This window comes from Chroicocephalus ridibundus, unplaced genomic scaffold (genome assembly GCF_963924245.1).
Source record: "Chroicocephalus ridibundus unplaced genomic scaffold, bChrRid1.1 SCAFFOLD_98, whole genome shotgun sequence".
In the NCBI taxonomy this organism is placed as follows: Eukaryota; Metazoa; Chordata; class Aves; order Charadriiformes; family Laridae; genus Chroicocephalus; species Chroicocephalus ridibundus.
In genome coordinates this window covers 206,319-224,320 of record NW_026961319.1, presented here as the reverse complement: position 1 = coordinate 224,320, position 18,002 = coordinate 206,319, and the positions used below count along the sequence as shown (strand labels likewise).

Below are 18,002 nucleotides of genomic sequence, written 5' to 3'. Positions count from 1 at the left end.
TTTGGCATGAATGTATGTACATGCTTTGCTGGGGTGGGATGGGAAGGAGGAGAAGGAGGACACGGGGCAATGGAGAGACCCAGGGCCGGGAATGTAGGGACCACTCATGCAACCTTCACATCAGATCAGCCACAGAGTGGGAAAAGGATGGGGCCAGTTGTGTTGCTCATGGTCGTGTAAGTGCTGCTGTTGGTGGGTCGCTGTAAAGGTGCTGGTGCCCTTTGGAGTTGGTCTGTGTCGGGTTGCCTGTGTCCATCTTGTTTCCTTGCAGATACCTGGACTTAATGCTTTCCCTTTGGGTGACTCCACTTTGGGCGATGGCTCGCTTTGTGAGGCTCCAGTCACTGACCACCCCAGGTGCACACAGTCCGTGCCTATCTCGCAGGCTCTCCAGGCACCTCCAGATCCTTCTCCTGGAGTACGTCCTCTGCCCTGTCGCACGCTGGGACACTGCACTGTGACAGTATCTCAGTGACCATTCACCATCTCCACCGTCAATAGGCAACAACAGATGAGTCCTAAGTCCAACCCTTCTTCCCTAACACCTTCCAATATGACAACGAGCTTTTTACTCGGGCCCTTTTGGGGTGAAACATCGGGGCCTGTTCCTGATATCAGCTTTGGAAGAACAGCCAAAACTTGAGGAACTGCACAGGGAAGATGTCACACTATTAGAGAGACGTTACAGAACTGGCAGCTCTCAAATTGTGTTAGAAAAACATTTATACAGGTTTCAGGCGATAGAGAGAGATGGGTTCATGTCTCAGGAGAGTGAGCTAAATACAAACAATTATTTAAAAACGTAATAACCATAAACAACACTACAGGAAATGCTAGAAAGAAAAAACAATAAACAGAGTACAGGCCTGCACTGGGATACCGTAGATGTCATTTGTGGACAGTGATGGAAAATTTATCAATATTGACAAACATCGAATAAATGACTTTCCTAATGGACTCCTTGAGCTCCTGGTTCCTCATGCTGTAGATGAGGGGGTTCACTGCTGGAGGAACCACTGAGTACAGCACTGCCACCACCAGATCGAGAACTGGGGAGGAGATGGAGGGGGGCTTCAGGTGAGAAAATAAGCCAGTGCTGATAAAGATGGAGACCACGGCCAGGTGAGGGAGGCACATGGAGAAGGCTTTGTGCCGTCCCTGCTCAGAGGGGATCCTCAGCACGGCCCTGAAGATCTGCACATAGGACAGCACGATGAAAATAAAACATCCAAAAACTAACAAAGCACTTAATATAAGAAGGCCAAGTTCCCTCAGGTAGGAGTGTGAGCAGGAGAGCTTGAGGATCTGGGGGATCTCACAGAAGAACTGGTCCACAGCATTGCCCTGGCAGAGGGGCAGGGAAAATGTACTGGCCGTGTGCAGGAGAGCAGTGAGAAACCCACTGCCCCAGGCAGCTGCTGCCATGTGGACACAAGCTCTGCTGCCCATCAGGGTCCCGTAGTGCAGGGGTTTGCAGATGGCAACGTAGCGGTCATAGGACATGACAGTGAGAAGGGCACACTCTGCGGCAAGGAAGAAGACAAACAGAAAAAGCTGGGCAGCACATCCTGTGTAGGAGAGGGCCCTGTTGTCCCACAGGGAATTGGCCATGGCTTTGGGGACAGTGATGGAGATGAAGCCGAGGTCGAGGAAGGCGAGGTTGAGGAGGAAGAAGTACATGGGGGTGTGGAGGCGGTGGTCACAGGCGATGGCGGTGATGATGAGGCCGTTGGCCAGGAGGGCAGCCAGGTAGATGCCCAGGAAGAGCCCGAAGTGCAAGAGCTGCAGCTCCCGTGTGTCTGCGAATGCCAGGAGGAGGAACTGGCTGATGGAGCTGCCGTTGGACATTTGTTCCGCTCTGGGCATGGGGGACTGTTGAAAGAGGGAAAGACCTTGGCAAGTTAAGGCAGACTTCTTTGACCCCATCTCATTCTGTTTCCAAAAAGATCTCCGCAAAAGGACTTCTCTTCCTTTGGAATAATTTCATTCAGCTCCTTTTTGTGAGATCAAGTTTGTGCTGCTGAGGGCACTTTCTTTGCAGGGGCAGAAGTCCTTCTCTTTCCCATTGCCTTTAGCCTGAACACTGCTGAGCCCTGAGGGACAAAAGGACTCTCTGTGCCCCAGTGCAGAGTCAGGAGAGCTGCTCTGCACACCAGTGACCTGCTGGGCACCACCCAGCTGTCCTGTGCTTACACCTCTCTTTCTTGGACAATGGTCTCCCTGACAATGTACTTGAAGATGAAAATGGCCTTTTGTGGGTGTTAAAGTGTCCATTTTTAAAGTCGGTTTCTCCCATCTGCTTTCTCTTTCCCTGTGCAGCCGAGCAGAGAGGGATGCAGCCGGGTGGAGTGGCTCTCTGCTGCCTGGAGCTGCCCCTGCCAGGAGCTGCTGCTCTGTGCCCACGTCTCCTCCCTCTCCCTGCTCCCACAGCCCATCCCACCCGCTGGGGGCTCAGCTCTGCCCTGCAGACCCCTCCTGGCAGCAGGGCACTGCCCAGGGCCATCTCCCTCTTTGTGGCTCCTCAGGAGGAGATGAGAGAAAGCCTGATGCTGGAAGCAAAGGTGCTGCTGGTGCTGTGTGTAGGGAGAGGAGGGGGTGAAGGCGCTTTGTGAGCTTTCTGGCAGATCTGCTGATCCCTCAGTGTAATGGTTCTGCAGTCTCAGTGACTTACTGAAACTTGACAGCTGCTTTCCCTTTCTCCTCTAGAGTAACCTGAGAGCACAGACCCTGGAAAGGTCTTCATCTTTCAGGTAGCCCTTGCTTTGACCTTTCTGTTGAAATGCTGCCTCTGCTGATGTCCTGGGAGTGATCTGGAGCTGTCAGCCGCCCTGATCCATATGGCACTCTCTTGAACGCAGTAGGACCCTGGTCTGACAGTGATCGTTCCTTCCAACTAGAGCCTCTCCACACAGAAGCTCCATGTAGAGCTTCCTGGGCAGGCTGAGAGCTGACCCTGGCAGGTGGCAGAGTCCCTGCCCCGGCACAAAGGCCCCTGGAGTGCAGGGACCCGGCTCTGAAGTACAGCCCTGGGCACCCCTGCCTGCACAGCCACTTTCACGACTCTTTACCTTTTCCAGGGAGAAGGCAGCCGTCATGCCCTGTGCCTCTGATGGTGCAGCAAGGAAGCCCTGATCTGGAGAATGTCCTCCTCCTCCACAGTAGAGAAGTTGGGAGAGTCCTCCTGAGAGATCCCAGAGGCTGTGGGATGTGCCAGCTTCAGGAGATCATTCCAGGAACCGCAGCTGCTTTCCTTTGTGAAGATTTCTCCCCCCATTAACTCTCAGCACCCTCCCTCTCCAGTCTACCTTTAATCTCTCTCTGCCTCCCTCCTCTCCTCTCCTCTCGGGTGCCTGCAGGCAGTGCCCTCAGCCCTGCTGCGCTTGGCAGAGGAGCTCCTCCTGGGCAGAGCTGTCTCTCTGCAGCGCTGCCCGCTTGCCATCAGCTCCCTCCATGCCAGGAGCCCAGCCCAGCTCAGCAGCAGAGGACCAGCCCAAGGCAGCCCTTTCTCTGCCCCCTCGGGGCTCCCTCCAGGTGTCCCTGGGGCTCCAGGGGAACCTGCTGGGAAACAGGATGAAGTCAGCACTGATGTCCCCTCCCTCAGCTGGGGACAGACACTTCTTTTCAGCAGCTGCATTTCTCAATCAGAGGCAGACTGAGGTCCAAGAACAACTTTTTTTGTCTTTTTCTTTTCTTCCCTTTTTTTTTTTTTTCTTAATTAGACAGGACACCCAGACAATGCCAGGGAGGAATCTTCTTCACCTGTTCTGAAGAAAAGGGATTCAGCTGAGTCAATGGAGGCCCCTCATCCTGGGCTTGTAGTCCTTGGGCTAAAAAAGGATTTAGCTCCATCCCAGGCACACCACAAACCCCCAGGAGGTGGGATTCCTTTTGCATCAGTTCACATGTGCCCAAAATAGGATCCTGCATGTGAGCTCCTTGTCTCAGCTCCCTTGCTAATGAGTGCAGATGGATGACAGGAGTCAGATGTTCAGACAGAGTCACCTGGGGACATATGAGGTGACCAAGATGCATGCTGGTCACTGCAAGCTCTAATGTTCATAGACATAGAGCAGCATCTGGGGACGTCTTGGAGACTAGTGGGAAATTCCTGTGGCAACTTCAATGACAGAAGATGCGCACACGTAGGACATGGGAACCTGTAACTCTTCCTTATGTCCAGGACAGCCCATAGAGGGATTCAGCTGATCAAATGGAGTCATGTGGCACAGGGACAGCTGAGTCTTTCTGATCTCCATCAGCTGTATTTTCCACATGTCTCCCATACCCTTCATTGCCTAACCTAACTCAGGGCAGCTGAATCTTCATTTAACTGACACATTCAGGCCTGTGGTGCTCTGGGAGGTGCCAGGGCTCTCCAGCACAACTGCACGCAGCTGACATGGACAGCACAGGTCCTGTACAGGAACCCCGTCCCCATCCAGACTAGCTGTGGGACAGGCATCCCCCAGGGCATCTCAGACAGGGGCGCTGCCTTTGGGCCACTGACTGAATCCCACCACTGCAGTGACGCAAGGGCTGTCCCTTCTCTTTACGGTAGATGCCGGGCAGGGCATGAATACCAAGCACATCACACCAGGGTCTCCACACGTGTTCCTTCACTCTCAGACTCTGCTGGTTCTTCTCTCCCCTATAGGTTTAACCATCCCCTTGATGATACAGCCATGGCTCAGGCCAATGAATTTCACGGTGGGCCTGAATCACAGGATGTCCACGCTCAAGGACATTGTCAACATCATCTCTTCCTTCCTGAGATCAGCTTCACCTCCAGCACAGGCCCTCAGGGCTGCAGAGACACAACAGACAGCAAAGCCCTCTCCTGCTCACACTGCACAGCCCAGCTCTGTTTATCGCTGGCCCTTTGGAAAGCAGGGTTGAATTTTTCTTTGAGAGGACCTCATTTCTTCTTCACACGACTATCTGCCATCCACTCCAGCATGTCTCTGCTCTGAAGCAGAGCCTTTGCACAGCTGAGGTCTTGAGGTCTTGGAAGAAGGTTTTCCCCCTGCAATTTTGCTCTCAGCCCAAATGTGCCACAGCTGAGGTGCTGCAGCCCAGCCATGCCCCCCTGATGCCTTCAGCCTGGGGCCTAGAGAGGAGGAGCTGGAGCTGTGTGGGCAACCTCTTCCTTCCACTTGGAGGGAAAAACAGCTGAGGGGTGTTGGGACAGCTCACATGCCTGGGCTGCTGTCTTGGGTGGGTACAGGATGATCAGGAGTCCAGGAAGGTCAGGAGGGATGTGTCCTCTGTGTGAAGGAGCTGCTGAGATGTGTGGAGCTCCTCTATGGAATGAATTAGTCTGGTGAGCCCTGGTGAGGGAGTGTCGGACAAGAGACTGTAAAGGGTAACATTGTGGTGGGAGACAAAGAACCTATTAAAGTCCCCTTGTAGACTGTAATTGTCCTGGCATTCAGTGGAAAGGGACCACAGCAGCATGCAAACAGTCCTGGAGGGTCCTGGAAGGTCTTGGTCAAGGCACAGCTGCCAGGTTGGTCTGCAATGGTGATACCCATCTGCATCTTGTACTCTCAAAGAAGGAAGAGCTGGACATGGAGGTGAAAACCAGTGTCAACCTTGGCTGTCGTGACCATGAAATAGTGGGGTCTCACCTGGGAAACAGTGGAGTCTGCCTATAGGGAAACTCCATAGGAAAAGGAAGCATATGAGAGGCTGAGGAAGGATTAAAACAAAAGAGGAATTTAGAAATAAGGGAGGTTTTAGAAAAGCCAGAGCTCCCCTGGACTTCAAGGGCACAAGGACACGGAGTTCCTTCTTGAGGAACAGTTAAGGAGGTAAATGTAAATTATCGACCACCACAGAAGTGTGTCACCAGTGTTGAGTAGAGAGGAAGGATCACTTCCCACGACCTGCTGGCACCGCTCTTCCTAACGCAGCCCAGGAGGCTGTGGGCCTGCTTTGCTGCAAGGGCACACTGCTGGCTCTCGGTCAGCTGCTGCTCTACCAGAAGACCAAAGGTACTGCTCTGCCAAAGTGTTGAGAAGCTCTCACTCACTCAGCCCCCAACCTGTACTGGTGCAGGGGACTATTTCTCCCTGTGTCCAGGGCTTGCGTTTCCCTTTGCTGAACTTCGTGAGGCTTCTTCTCTGCCCAGTTTTGGGCATGCCAAGGATTTTCAGAGTCTGCCTGAATCACAGGGTGTCGACACCATGGACATTTTCAACTAGTGGAAATGTATTTTCTTCTGGAAACCAGTGCTAGCCTTGGGTGTCATGACCATGAAATAGTGGGGTCTCACCTCCCAATGGGAAGGGGAATAGAGGAATTCAGGTGACAGACCTCAGAGGAGCAGACTTTGGCCTAGTCTTGTGACTTTTTTGTGGGGAGCCCGTGTGAGCAGCACAGAAGGGCAGCAGAGGGTCTGCAGTACAGTGGTCTGCAAGGACAGTGTCTTTCACGTACCAGAGTGTGGTCATACCCATCCTCAGGACAACAAGCAGAGCTATCAGAAGAAGAGCTGGGGGAAACAAGACACTCATGGAGAAGCTCCATAGAAAAAAGGAAGCATGAAGAGGTGGCTGCAAGGATGAAAACAAAGGAGGAATTGAGAAACATGGTTGGTTTTAGAAAAGCCAAAGCTCCCGTAGAGTTGACACTTGCGAGGGACTTGAAGGGCACAACAATGAGCAGGTACTCCTTCACGAACTGTTAAACAGTAAACAAAGACAATGTGCGGTCACGGCTGAATTTGCAAAGAGTAGGTGTAGGTAGGTACGAGGTAGTCTTGCCCTGCATCTTCATCAGCAAGGTCTCCCAGTTCCATGTGCCTGAGAGGCAGAACCCCACACGAAATCCAGCAGTGGCTGCAGATCAAGTCAGGGTCTACATAGGTAAGGTCAACCTTTGGTAGTCCATTGGAGCAGACGGGATGAATCCAAGGATGTTGAGAGACCAGGCTGATGTCAGAGCAGGGCTGCTCTGATCCATTTTGGATCATTTTGCGTGGCTGGGCAGCAGCTCTGTGGAAATGGCCCTGGGGCTCCTTGAGTTTTATCAGGCCAAACAAGAGCCAGCAGCAAAGGCGGCCAACAGCATCTGAGGCCGTATGAGCAGGAGCACAGCCAGAAGAAGTGATTATCCTGCTCTGCTCAGCACCTTTTACACCACACCCTGCCCAGTGACAGTGAGACAAGGGCAAACAGGAACCAGCTCACTGGAGGGCCACCAAGGTGGTAACCCTGCCATTGTCCTTCAAGTGTTTGTGTGATTTCCCTAACAGCAGCAGCATGTACCACAACAAAGAAACACTAAAGCAACAACATCATTGATCGGCCTAAATATAAATACCTGCCCTGGAGCAGTCTACATCTGTGGTAGCCCCTCTGGGCAATGACAGTGGAATCAAAGAATCACAGCATCACAGAACAGTAGGGGTTGGAAGGTTTGAAGAGCTAAGACCTGTTCAGATGATGTTTAGACTTCTGTGACACTGACTGTGAACACATTCATGAGAGGCCTTTACGCTATTTACAACCAGTAACCTGAAGCCCTACGGCTACCTCTAAGTGAAGGTAGTCGGGTAGAAAACACTGAGGGAAATGAGCAAGACAAATTGTAGCAGGGCTGAGTAGAGAGGAAGGATCACCTCCATCGACCTGCTGGCAGTGCTCTTCCTACTGCAGCCCAGAAAGACATTGGCCACCTTTGATGCCAAGGTGAAAAGCCTGGAGAAGAGAAGGCTTTGGGGAGACCTAATATCAGCCTTCCCACATCTTCTTGGCTGTCGCCATGTAAATGCATCCAGGCTCTTCACTATTGTGGGTGATGGGAGGATGAGGGCCAATGGCATCAGCTGAAACAAATGGGCAAACCTTTCTCCCTGTCAAGACAGGCAAACACTGGAGAAGATTTCCCAGAGAGCTTGTGTCATCTCCACCGTTGGAGCTTTTCAAGCCCAAAATGGAGGAAGCCCTGAGCAACCTGGTCTGACCCGACAGCTGGCCCTGCTGTGAGCAGGAGAGTGGACTAGAGATCTCCTCACCTTCCTTCCCGCGCGTGAATGATTCTGAATTTCAATCCACCATCTTTCTTTCATGACGGGAGGGAAATCAGTCAGGTTCCTGGTGACCTCAGAAGTCAACCAGAAAATCCCGTCAGATGATCTCGGACTTTCTTGTCCCACTCCAGGCATAGTTACTCAGGTGCAGGGCTGCAAACAGCCCTGATCCTTTCCATTGCTTCACCATTTCTTTTTCCCTCTTTTCCCACTCACAAGTTCTTCCCCTTGACCATCCTTGTACCCTCCCATACAAAAAGCCCACCTCTATTTACCCTTTCCTCCATGGTCCTCGTTTGGCTTCCTTTGTACTTCCATTTGGCGTTTCTGAGCTTTTCACCATGGGAATTTGTACCTTGGTGAGCAATGGCATTGATCAAGTGCCTACCTTTTATATCACAGGACACAGTAGTGTCCTGCGATTCCTCATGCTGCTATCTTGTCAGAGGCACCACGTGTCAGGGAGAGCCATCTGCACGCACACATGAACGACTGGCCCAATGGAGCTTCATTCCTGAGGGACCCTGAAAAACTCTGGGATTCAGCAAATAGAAAGCTCACATAGTTTTACAAGGAGAAGTGGCCAGGCCTTTCCTGGGGGCAGGATTACCCCACAGATGAGGGCATGCTGTGACCTGACTGGCCGAGGACTGACCCCGAGGAGAAGGGCCTGGGCATTACGAGGGATGCAACTTTAGCCAGTGGCACATGCGGACCGTGAATTGGACTAGCTGCACACAGGGCTGCATTAGGGGGCACACGGCCACCCAGACAAGGCATTTATCAGCCCCCTTGACCCAGCACTGGTGTGGCCACGTCTGGACTCGTGTGTCTGTGTGTGGGGCTCTCTGTTCTGAAGGAAGGAGGAGGAAGTGGAGAAGCTCCAAAGGTCATTGGCCAGGGTGGGGTTTGGGGCCTGTGAGGAGAAGCTGAGGGAGCTGGGCTTCTGTACCTTTTGAAGTGGAGGCCCAGGGCTCTCTAGCAGTAGCCTGCACCTGCTTGAAGGGTGGCTTCAGAGATGGTGGAGCTTTTCCTGGTAGGGGAAAGAGAAGGAAACCTCAACAAAGTGCAGCTTGGAAGGTTCGGACTGCATGTGAGGAAAAAGAAATCTCACTCAAATGGTTGCACTGTGGTGCAAGAGGTCACCCAGGGGGAGTCTGGATCAGCCCATGGCTTTGTGTTTCAAGGAACAGCCGGTGAGAGTGGAGAGACATCAGTACAGATATGGAAATGCCGGGGTGAGAGCGATGTGGGAAAGCATCATGGGTGTCTGCAGCCTGCAAGGAAAGAGGTGCAGGCATGGGACAGTGATGGTCAGCCTGCAGCAGAGATGGCCCAGTGCTCTGGCAAGGCTAAAAAGCCCAACAGCACCAAGGTCTTTCTCCCCTTGGCTATGGCAGTTGCCTCTGCCACCGAGGCCCACCAGAAGAAACTTTATTTTGAGGCTCTGGACTTGGTTTCTTCTTCACCATCACATGGGGAGCCTTTAGGTGTTGCACAGTTTCCCTACACTTGGCCTTGCTCACCCTCACACCCCACTGCCCCCAGGAAGAGCCCTGAGCCACACCTGAGGGGCAGGATCTGCCTTCCCAGGGCCTGAGGGTCAGGTTTGGCCTTGCTGCTTCATCAAACAAAGGAACAGTTTTCTCTTCATTGCAGCCACCTGCGCTGTGCCTTTGCCTTCCTGCAATCACATCCTCCAGCTATCTCCTCTAACGAGTCCATGGGGAGACTTTGTCAGCAGTGGCTCTCAGTGGGGCCCATTAATGCTTCCATGTACTTTGAGTTTTGCTTCTGACTTCTTGAGCAGTTTTTCAATCTTCTCTCAGTATCTGAGGTTCAAGGACTCAGAGCTAAATCCACCACGGGGCTCATTAAAGTACAGAAAGCCCTAACGAGCTATTTCTCTTCCTTCAATTTCCTTCAAGTCTTCAATACTGCTACAACTAATTGGAGATTTTTTCATAGTGTAGTTAAGAAGGAAGATTTCAAAGTGAACCTAATAATTTTTTTATTACTATTACTATTTTAAATTTATTTTTCAGTTTAGAGAAGGGATGATGGAAGTCTTCTGCAATTGATATTGATCCAGAGGGTCTCCTCAGGAGGTCTGGATGGCTAGGAAAAGCAGTCCCTTGAGGTGACACTGTATGGACATCCTTGCTCCTCACCCCCACAACCCCACCATCTCTCTCATTGGCCAGCTGGGATTTACATCACTTGTCCTTCCATCAGACTTCTCCACTGATCTCTGCAGCTGGATGTTACAGCTCCATTGCACCAGCTCCCACCCGATCTCCCTAGAGACCCGGCTGCACCCAGGCACAGAAGGATTTTTCCTCTTTGCAAGCAAAGAAAAGTAAAGAATAATCATGTTTGATAAACACTAAAACAGCCTCTGCAGCCATATGCCAAGTACAGGCTGCCTCTAATGAGGTTGCTTTTCTACGAGGGATAATCTTATGAGAAACAGGTACAAACAGATAGGTATAAAGAGTTGGCCACAGGAGACAATTAGACTGAAGGACAAGGAAACTTTTAACTACGTGAAGCTCGAAGCAGCAGCTGGATGGGTGACAGGAACCTGAATGAACAAAGAGTAAGAGAAGGAGAAAACAGGAGTATAACTGAAAAGGCCTTTGTCTAGACAGTCTGCACCAGAAAAGATGACTTTAGAAGTGGTCATTGTATCAGGACAGGTGACAACGTATGAAAGATTAGAGAAATTAAGTACATCGTATGACAGGCAGAATAGTGGTAATGAAGTTACAGGGGAAGATTGAGATTTCTGTGGAATATCCTTTTTGACATGTCATGGGCTTGGTAGAGGTCTCTCGTGAGAGAGGACAAGCCAATGTTGCACCCAACTCTGAAAGAAACCAAAAGGGCAACCCCGGGAACTACAGGCTGTACCAGCTCAGTTTGGTGAGGAGCAAACCATCGATATCTCTTGGGTGATATTTCTGGGCACCTAAGAGAGAAGACCATGTCCAAAAGCAGCAAGCCTGGACTTTCAAGGAGCGAGTAACGTCGTTTGTGCATGAGGGGAGAAGAGTGGATGTCGTTCACTTCAACTTCAGCAAGATTTTTGACATGATCTCTGCCGCGATTGAGAGACGGGACGCTGCTTGATGCAAGCAAAATGTCAGTTTATTAGACGCATCGGAAAGCCTTTTATACAGCTACTTAACAGTTACATAAATTCTATCATTTCTGATTGGCTTAGCTCTAAATGTTTCATTACAATAATCCCTCCTACTTGCGGTTTCGCTACATGCTAGAAGCTACAGTTTTGCTATGTGCTAGAAGCTACAGTTATAACTTGTTGCTTACGCCCCACTTCCTCAAGGTTATTTGTCCCAGATCTGCAAGGCCAGCTGTTCCCTGACTCCTCAGAGTTATTTGTCTCAGGTCTGCAAGGTCGGCATGCCCGCGAGTTTCTTGCATACTTGTACTTTTCCGCTGGCAGACCCGACAGATCTCTCTTGTACTCAAGTGAGGACAGTACAGTCTGGAAGGGCAGACAAACGGATGGTAAAACACCAGTTGGATGATGAGGCTGGGAGAGCAATGGTGAAGGGCTCATACCCTACCTGGAGGCCACTGGGACATACTGGGGGACTATGGGGCAGCACAGGAAGCTCTCCTGGGCCCTGTTCAGTTTAGCACCTGTATCCATGACCCAAAGGAGGTAACTCCCACCATGTTAAACAAGAACAAAGGCTGCATTCTGCACCTGGGATGAAATAATGCTGGACACAATACAGACTGGCAGAGGAGTGGCTAGAAAGCAGCCCTGCAGAGAGGGATCTGGGGGCGCTGGTCGACAGCAGGCTCGATGGGAGTCAGCAGTGTGCCCTGGCAGCCACGGGGGCAAACTGCATCCTGGGGTGCGTCACACACGGTATAAGCAGCTGGTGGTTATCCCACTGTATTCAGCGCTGATGCGACCTCTACCTTGAGCTCTGTGTGCAGTTCTGGGCCCCACAATGTAAGAAGGCTGTGAAGGAACCCAAATGTGTCCAGAGGAGGGCAACAAAGCTGGGGAAAGGGCTGGAAGGCATGTCCTGTGAGGAGCGGCTGAGGACTCTGGGTTTGTTCAGTTTAGAGAAAAGAAGGCTGAGGGGCGACCTCATTGCTCTCTACAGGGTCCTGAGGAGGGGAAGTAGAGAGGGAGGTGCTGAGCTCTTCTTCCTCATACCCAGAGATAGGACACACGGGACGCTTTGCCAAGAGAGGTTTAGACTGGACAGAAGGCAGCAATTCTTTCCCAAAAGGGTGGTCAAACACTGGAACAGTCTTCCTAGAGAGGCGGTCGACGCCTTGTGTTTAAGAGGCCCATCGGTGTTTAAAAGGTGTTTGGAGAATGCCCTAAATAACATGATTTTTCTTTTGGTCAGCCCTGAAGTGCTCAGGTATTTGGACTAAATGATCATTGTAGGTCCCTTCCAACTGAACGATTCTATTCTATTTTATTCTATTCCATTCCATTCCATTCCATTCCATTCCATTCCATCATATATACACCTGTAGAGGGTGGATCCCTCTAGAATCTGGGCTCGGACACTCAGCCCCTGGATACCAGCCTACCCAGTTGCAGCCTCCTGGACATACGAGTCCCTGAGGCCACAGCTCCATTCCAGATGCTGGTACAGACCACCCCAGTCACACTCACACACACGCACATGAACTCTTAAGTCCAGTCACTCCAGTCTCTCCGGTTCTGGCACTAATGGCATACAGGCTGTCTGACCTCCTGGTCCTGCTCCGACTGCTGCACTCACATCACCGTGCTCACGCGTTCACACAGAAGATTCACTCACATGGAAAAGAGTTAGAAGTTTAATGAGAAGACAGGACAGATTGCACTGGTCGTGTCCTCCCCTAAACTTCCCATAATAAGTGGGACAAGGTGTTCATTCCTCAGGAGCCTGTAATTTGGGTTCCCATCTGCCACTGTGCCTTTGTGCTCTTCTTGGTTTCTGGAGATGTGTTCCAGGTGGTTCTCCTGTGATGGGTCTGGGAGCAGCTGGGGCAGGGTATTAACTGAGTTCCTCCTCCTGCCATTGTTAGTGCCTTCTTTGTGTGTGCAGATGAGCTAACCTAACACAATCCAACCAGAACATACATCTCATGAGGCATCTGTATTTGGAGATGACATACATATGCAATGGTATGGTTTAACATCTGATAGCAGATCATGGGAATTGCTCTCCAGAAATGCATCGTGATAAGGCGAAAAGCTTTATTGTTGCACGGGCAATGGCTTCATTCCGGGCCAGTATCAGGGTCTTGTTTCTAAGACTGTAGATGAACGGATTTAAGAATGGGTACAGGACAGTGTTTAGCAAAGCTACCATACCAGAGAGAGAAATAGCTGTAGCCTTTGATCCAGCCCTGAGAAACCCTCTAGGATGAACTCAGTAACTGCCGTTGCATTTTCTGGTCCCGTGATAAATTTCAGTTCAGCCAGCTGAGACAGGAACACGGCAAAAAACCCAAGTGTGGTAATACCACAGTCTGGATGAAAAGTTCTGTCCTTTTCTGCTTTTTCTCCTTTCCCTCAGTCTCCCTATATAACGCAGAGAGTACGGCTCACACCTTGGCTTCTGTGTTTCACATTTCTGTTAGAGGCCTCAGAGAAGTTGTTGTCTTCTTTCTACCTTTTTCAAACACTCACAAAGGATTCTTTCTCCAGAACAGAAGAGATTAAAGAGGCTGTTAGCTATTTCACCCCATTCCTGGGAAATTCCAACTTCACTCAGAGCTTTCGCAAACATCTGTCACGCCTATGTGCCAAACTCATCTCTTCTATTGCACAAGTGCTAAACCATCCAATCCAATCAAATCAAAGCTGCATGTTGAAAGCTATTCCTTCTACTTTTCAGTACTTGCCTTTTTGGACTAGGAATCCCTGAGAATCTGTTGATTTCAAAATAAGTAAAATCAAGTATCTCTCTTGTGATCCCCTGCTTTCTTCCACAGCTTATTGCTCTCTGTTGCTTCAGGAAAGAGCAAGGGGGTGGAATAGGGACCAAATATAACTTATCTTCTTATTCTTCTGCATAATGACTGAAATTTATTATGGTTCCACACAGTCTGTCACACGGTCTCATGTGACATCTGTCTGCACCGAAATGCAGTCGGTTCCAAACAGCTGCTCATTGCTATTACTATCAAATGGCCTGGCATAAATGCAGAGCAAGAGAAGAGTGGCTGGAAGAGATTTGTGACCTTTCTTTTGCATGCCATTATAGGTTAGGAGCACCCAGACTCCAGCATTTTCTCCCGTCTCCACTGACAACAGAGGGAGCCTTGGGAAAACAAGTTCTCACAGGCACCTGCAGCGAAGTAGATGAAACTCACAGTTCAAGTCCCAGATCTCTCATTTATTAAGTTACAATTTTTTAAACTAAAATACACACCTACCAGAAGGAAGCACAAGCAAAATACGTGTAATAAAGACTGATGTTTTTCCCTTCGTCTTTACATTTGTTCATAGACATAGAAAGGAGCAGAGCAGATGACTCCAAAGTAGGCTGATTCAAAATGCAAGGGGAGGAGAAGGAGGGGAGGATGTGGTGGGTTTGAAGCAGTGAAACAAAGCTTCTCCACAGACTGTGTTGTCCCCTCAGGCTCCGTCCCGGGGCAGAATGGACAGCACTCTCACAAGGAGTAAAACGGGAAGTGCAGTATAGGAGAGTGCTCCATGTTTGTGTGGACATTTGAGCTCGGGGGTCGGGCTGGTCTTAGATCCCAAATGTCTGGCTTGTTCTGTGCCTCTAGTCCGGCATGGGGGAATCTCTGCACTGGGTTCACCTGGAAAACTTTCTGAGTTTAAACCACTGGCTGTATTTGAGCAAAAAATCAAGCTCAGTCACCTGCAGCAGGATGAACATAGTGAATGAGAGGTGACAGTCTCAGTTTCCTTTTTCTGGGTCAGTTCAAACACTCAGTGGGTTTGTCTTCTTACTCTGTTGGGTGACACCTAAATTATCTGCAATTCTTCTTCTCCTGAAAGCACGTTCTTAAGGGAACCTGCAAATTTGCAGACAGCTTACAACAAAGCAGCTTCTCCTCAGGCCCTGCATCATCAAACACGCAGCTAGCGTATGCGTATCCCACCTAAAGGATTCTATGATTCTACGATCACTTTGGAAGCATCTCTTCTACAGACCCACAGAGCCACTGCAATGGTCTCCTTCCAATTTCCCTTTAAGCCTTCTCTTGACTAGGATGCCTACAGCACCGTAATGGGTATATTACTCGTAATACTGAAATTAAGGCACTCAGTTAAGTTCCTGGTGTTTGTAGTCGTGGAAAACTCCTCTTGAGTCTGAAGGAAAACAGAATCAGCAACAAAGTGGTTTGGCAACCAAACAGGAAAAGAGAGCAAAGGGGACAAAGGCACTGTGTACGTGTAAACAGGTTTCTAGTCAGCAGGCTGCTCTGATGGAGCCCTGCACGAGCCTGTGCCCTCTTCTCATTAGAGCCTATTTCCAGCTCCCTTCTGTGCGGGTGCATTCTCTGTCCATAGTGGACATGTGTGAATGGCAGTGAGCTTCAAGCTGGAACCACGGGTGAGTAGGTGGTCGGTGGCCAGCCCAGCCCACACCACAACAGTAGGCTACGGGGTCTGTGTTCAGCAACTGGAGCAGGGCTGCAAACATCCTGCACTCCCATGCCTGGGCACCTGCCATGGGGAGATCATGAGGATCACGGCCCAGGTGCTGCATAGAATTAGTGCCTAAGGCAGACCTGGGTCTCCTCCTAGAGAGACTGATGGGCTGCAGAAGGCTGACTGGCTCCCTCCCGCCCACTGGCAGCACAAGACTCACAGGGTCCTGCTGACCACAGGCCTCAATGCTGCAAGAGCTGAGGAACTCATGGAGGACCAGTGTGGGGCAACTGGGCAAAACAGGCTCTAAGTCCTTGTCAGGCCTGGCTCTCCAGACTGTACCTGCACAGGCTGATCAGGATATACTTCTTCAGCTGCTGCCACCATTGGGTGGGCACCAGTGAGAACCCACAGCTTCCTTCAGTCAGGGAAGCAGTCTCTGAAAGCAAGTGGTGCTGTAGAGGAAGAAGGTGGCCGAGGTTCCTGGGAGTCCCTTTCAGAACCCAAGTGTGAAAGGAAAAATGCTCTTGGTTTTGACAGAAAAGTCCATCTGGAGTCAAAGTGTGGCTCAGATCTTAACTAGAGCCAAGGGTGAGGGTGAATTGGAAGAGGATGATCTTTAAGGTCCCTTCCAACCCCAACCATTCTGTGATTCTGTGATTCCGTGATTAAAATAAACCACTCCTCAAGTGTGTGCCAAGTACAATCTGCCACCAGTGAGGTTCCCCTTCCACAAGGCACAACCATGCAAGAAATCTTTTGCACAGAAAGTAAATTAAAAAGTAACCACAATTAAAGAGTGTGCTATAGACAGAATTAGACACATTCCTGGAATACAGACAAGCTTTGAACTCCCTGAAGCTCAAAGCATCTTCTGGACTGTTGAGGTGTGTCTAAGTGATGAAAGAGGAAGGGCAGGGGAAATCTAGAGAGCAATCGCATGTGCTTCTGTTCAGATGTGCTGCTGGAAAGGTGACTGCAGACATGGTCTATTTATTAAAGAGATGTGGAAATACGTGAAAGATGAGGGAGATCAAATGCACAGCCTGATCGAGAGAGTACTGACGATGCAAACAGAGTGGAAGGTCAATAGCTCTCCTCTTCCTATTAATGCACACCCTGAAAACTCCTCATTTTGATCTCATGGGAAAACACTGACATGATATCTAAATTATTTAGGTTACTTTGTGTTAGTTGACGAGATTGCGCTCATAGACGCGCCAAAATTTCCCAGTTCTTTAGGCAGAGCTCCGCTGTCTGACCACCAGTGTCCAGCGGGGCCTACAGAGGACGCAGTGTCTCTGAAGCACATGCCTGGGACTGGCCGCTGTCACAGAGGACCTGCTGGAGAGCGGTGCCCCCAGGACGCTGCAGCTGCGGCCTGGGCAGAGGGTCCCAGGGCACCAACACTGGCACCACACGCCCGTGTCCCTCTAACTGCATCCCACCTCAATTTTATCATCAATTACCTTTGCAAACAAACACAGTACAAAATATCCCCCAGAGATCAGTATATTAGAACAAGGCAAATCCAAGCAAGGAGGATAACACCAACAAAAGTGTTTGAAGCTTCAAGTTGCAAGAGGACATCATCCAAAGGACAAACAGAGGCTGGGTGGAGAACGGATTGAGAGCAGCCAAGAAAAGAAGCGGTTGCCCAGAGAAGTTTTGGAGGCCCCATCCCTGGCGGTGTTCAAGACCAGGTTGGATGGGGCTTTGAGCAGATGAAGTGCAACACCTACAAACGCCCATTTCTCATGGAGGATGCTGCCGAGAGCACCACCGGTTATTATTTGGTCACTGTCCTGCCAGAACGGAGCCATCTCCTTCCCTCTAATGCTACCAGGGGGGAAGGCAGTCAAGAAGAGAAGGGAGAGAATCCAGAAGCCCAAAAAGCTGCTGCGAAAATGAGGAATTTTTGACCCCTAGTATCCCAGGGGTGACTGTGGAAGAAAAGTGTTCAGAGAAACCTTTGTCCTGTGTCTCTGGGTTCATCTCCATGTCTCCCCAGGGCTTCCACCCCAGAGATGCTCCTGCTTCCTCCTCGGCCAAACAGGATCTGTCCTGGAGGTTTGGGAGCTCTGCCTGAAAACAGCTGCCCATATTGAGGCGCCTGAAATCGTAAGGAAGAGGAGGTGAGGAAGGCAAGTTGGGAACAGATACAGCAAGATCAGCAGAGACTTAGGAAGAGGGGAGATGTGAGGAGCTGCACTAAATAAGTTACGTCTTTCCCAGCAAAGCATGACTAGCTCTCCTCTAACAACTTCCATGGTCCCTTCCCAGCACCACCGGCATCACCGTGCTGCCCCGAGAGTCCTTTTGTGCCCCATTGGGCAAGAAAGTTTGTCCTTC

General features: G+C 50.4%; 1 protein-coding gene across 1 annotated transcript; it reads right to left on the bottom strand.

Annotated features, from left to right (window-relative positions):
- Nucleotides 1-888: 888 nt before the first annotated feature.
- On the bottom strand, nucleotides 889-1,848 carry LOC134509315 (olfactory receptor 14A16-like). The gene has a single exon (XM_063321794.1). The coding sequence runs from the start codon at nucleotides 1,846-1,848 to the stop codon at nucleotides 889-891; it is 960 nt and encodes a 319-aa protein (XP_063177864.1).
- Nucleotides 1,849-18,002: the final 16,154 nt, after the last annotated feature.

What these genes read in the sequence shown, in the direction of transcription:
- LOC134509315 (XM_063321794.1), bottom strand. Translation starts at nt 1,848, where the DNA reads ATGTCCAACGGCAGCTCCATCAGCCAGTTCCTCCTCCTGGCATTCGCA.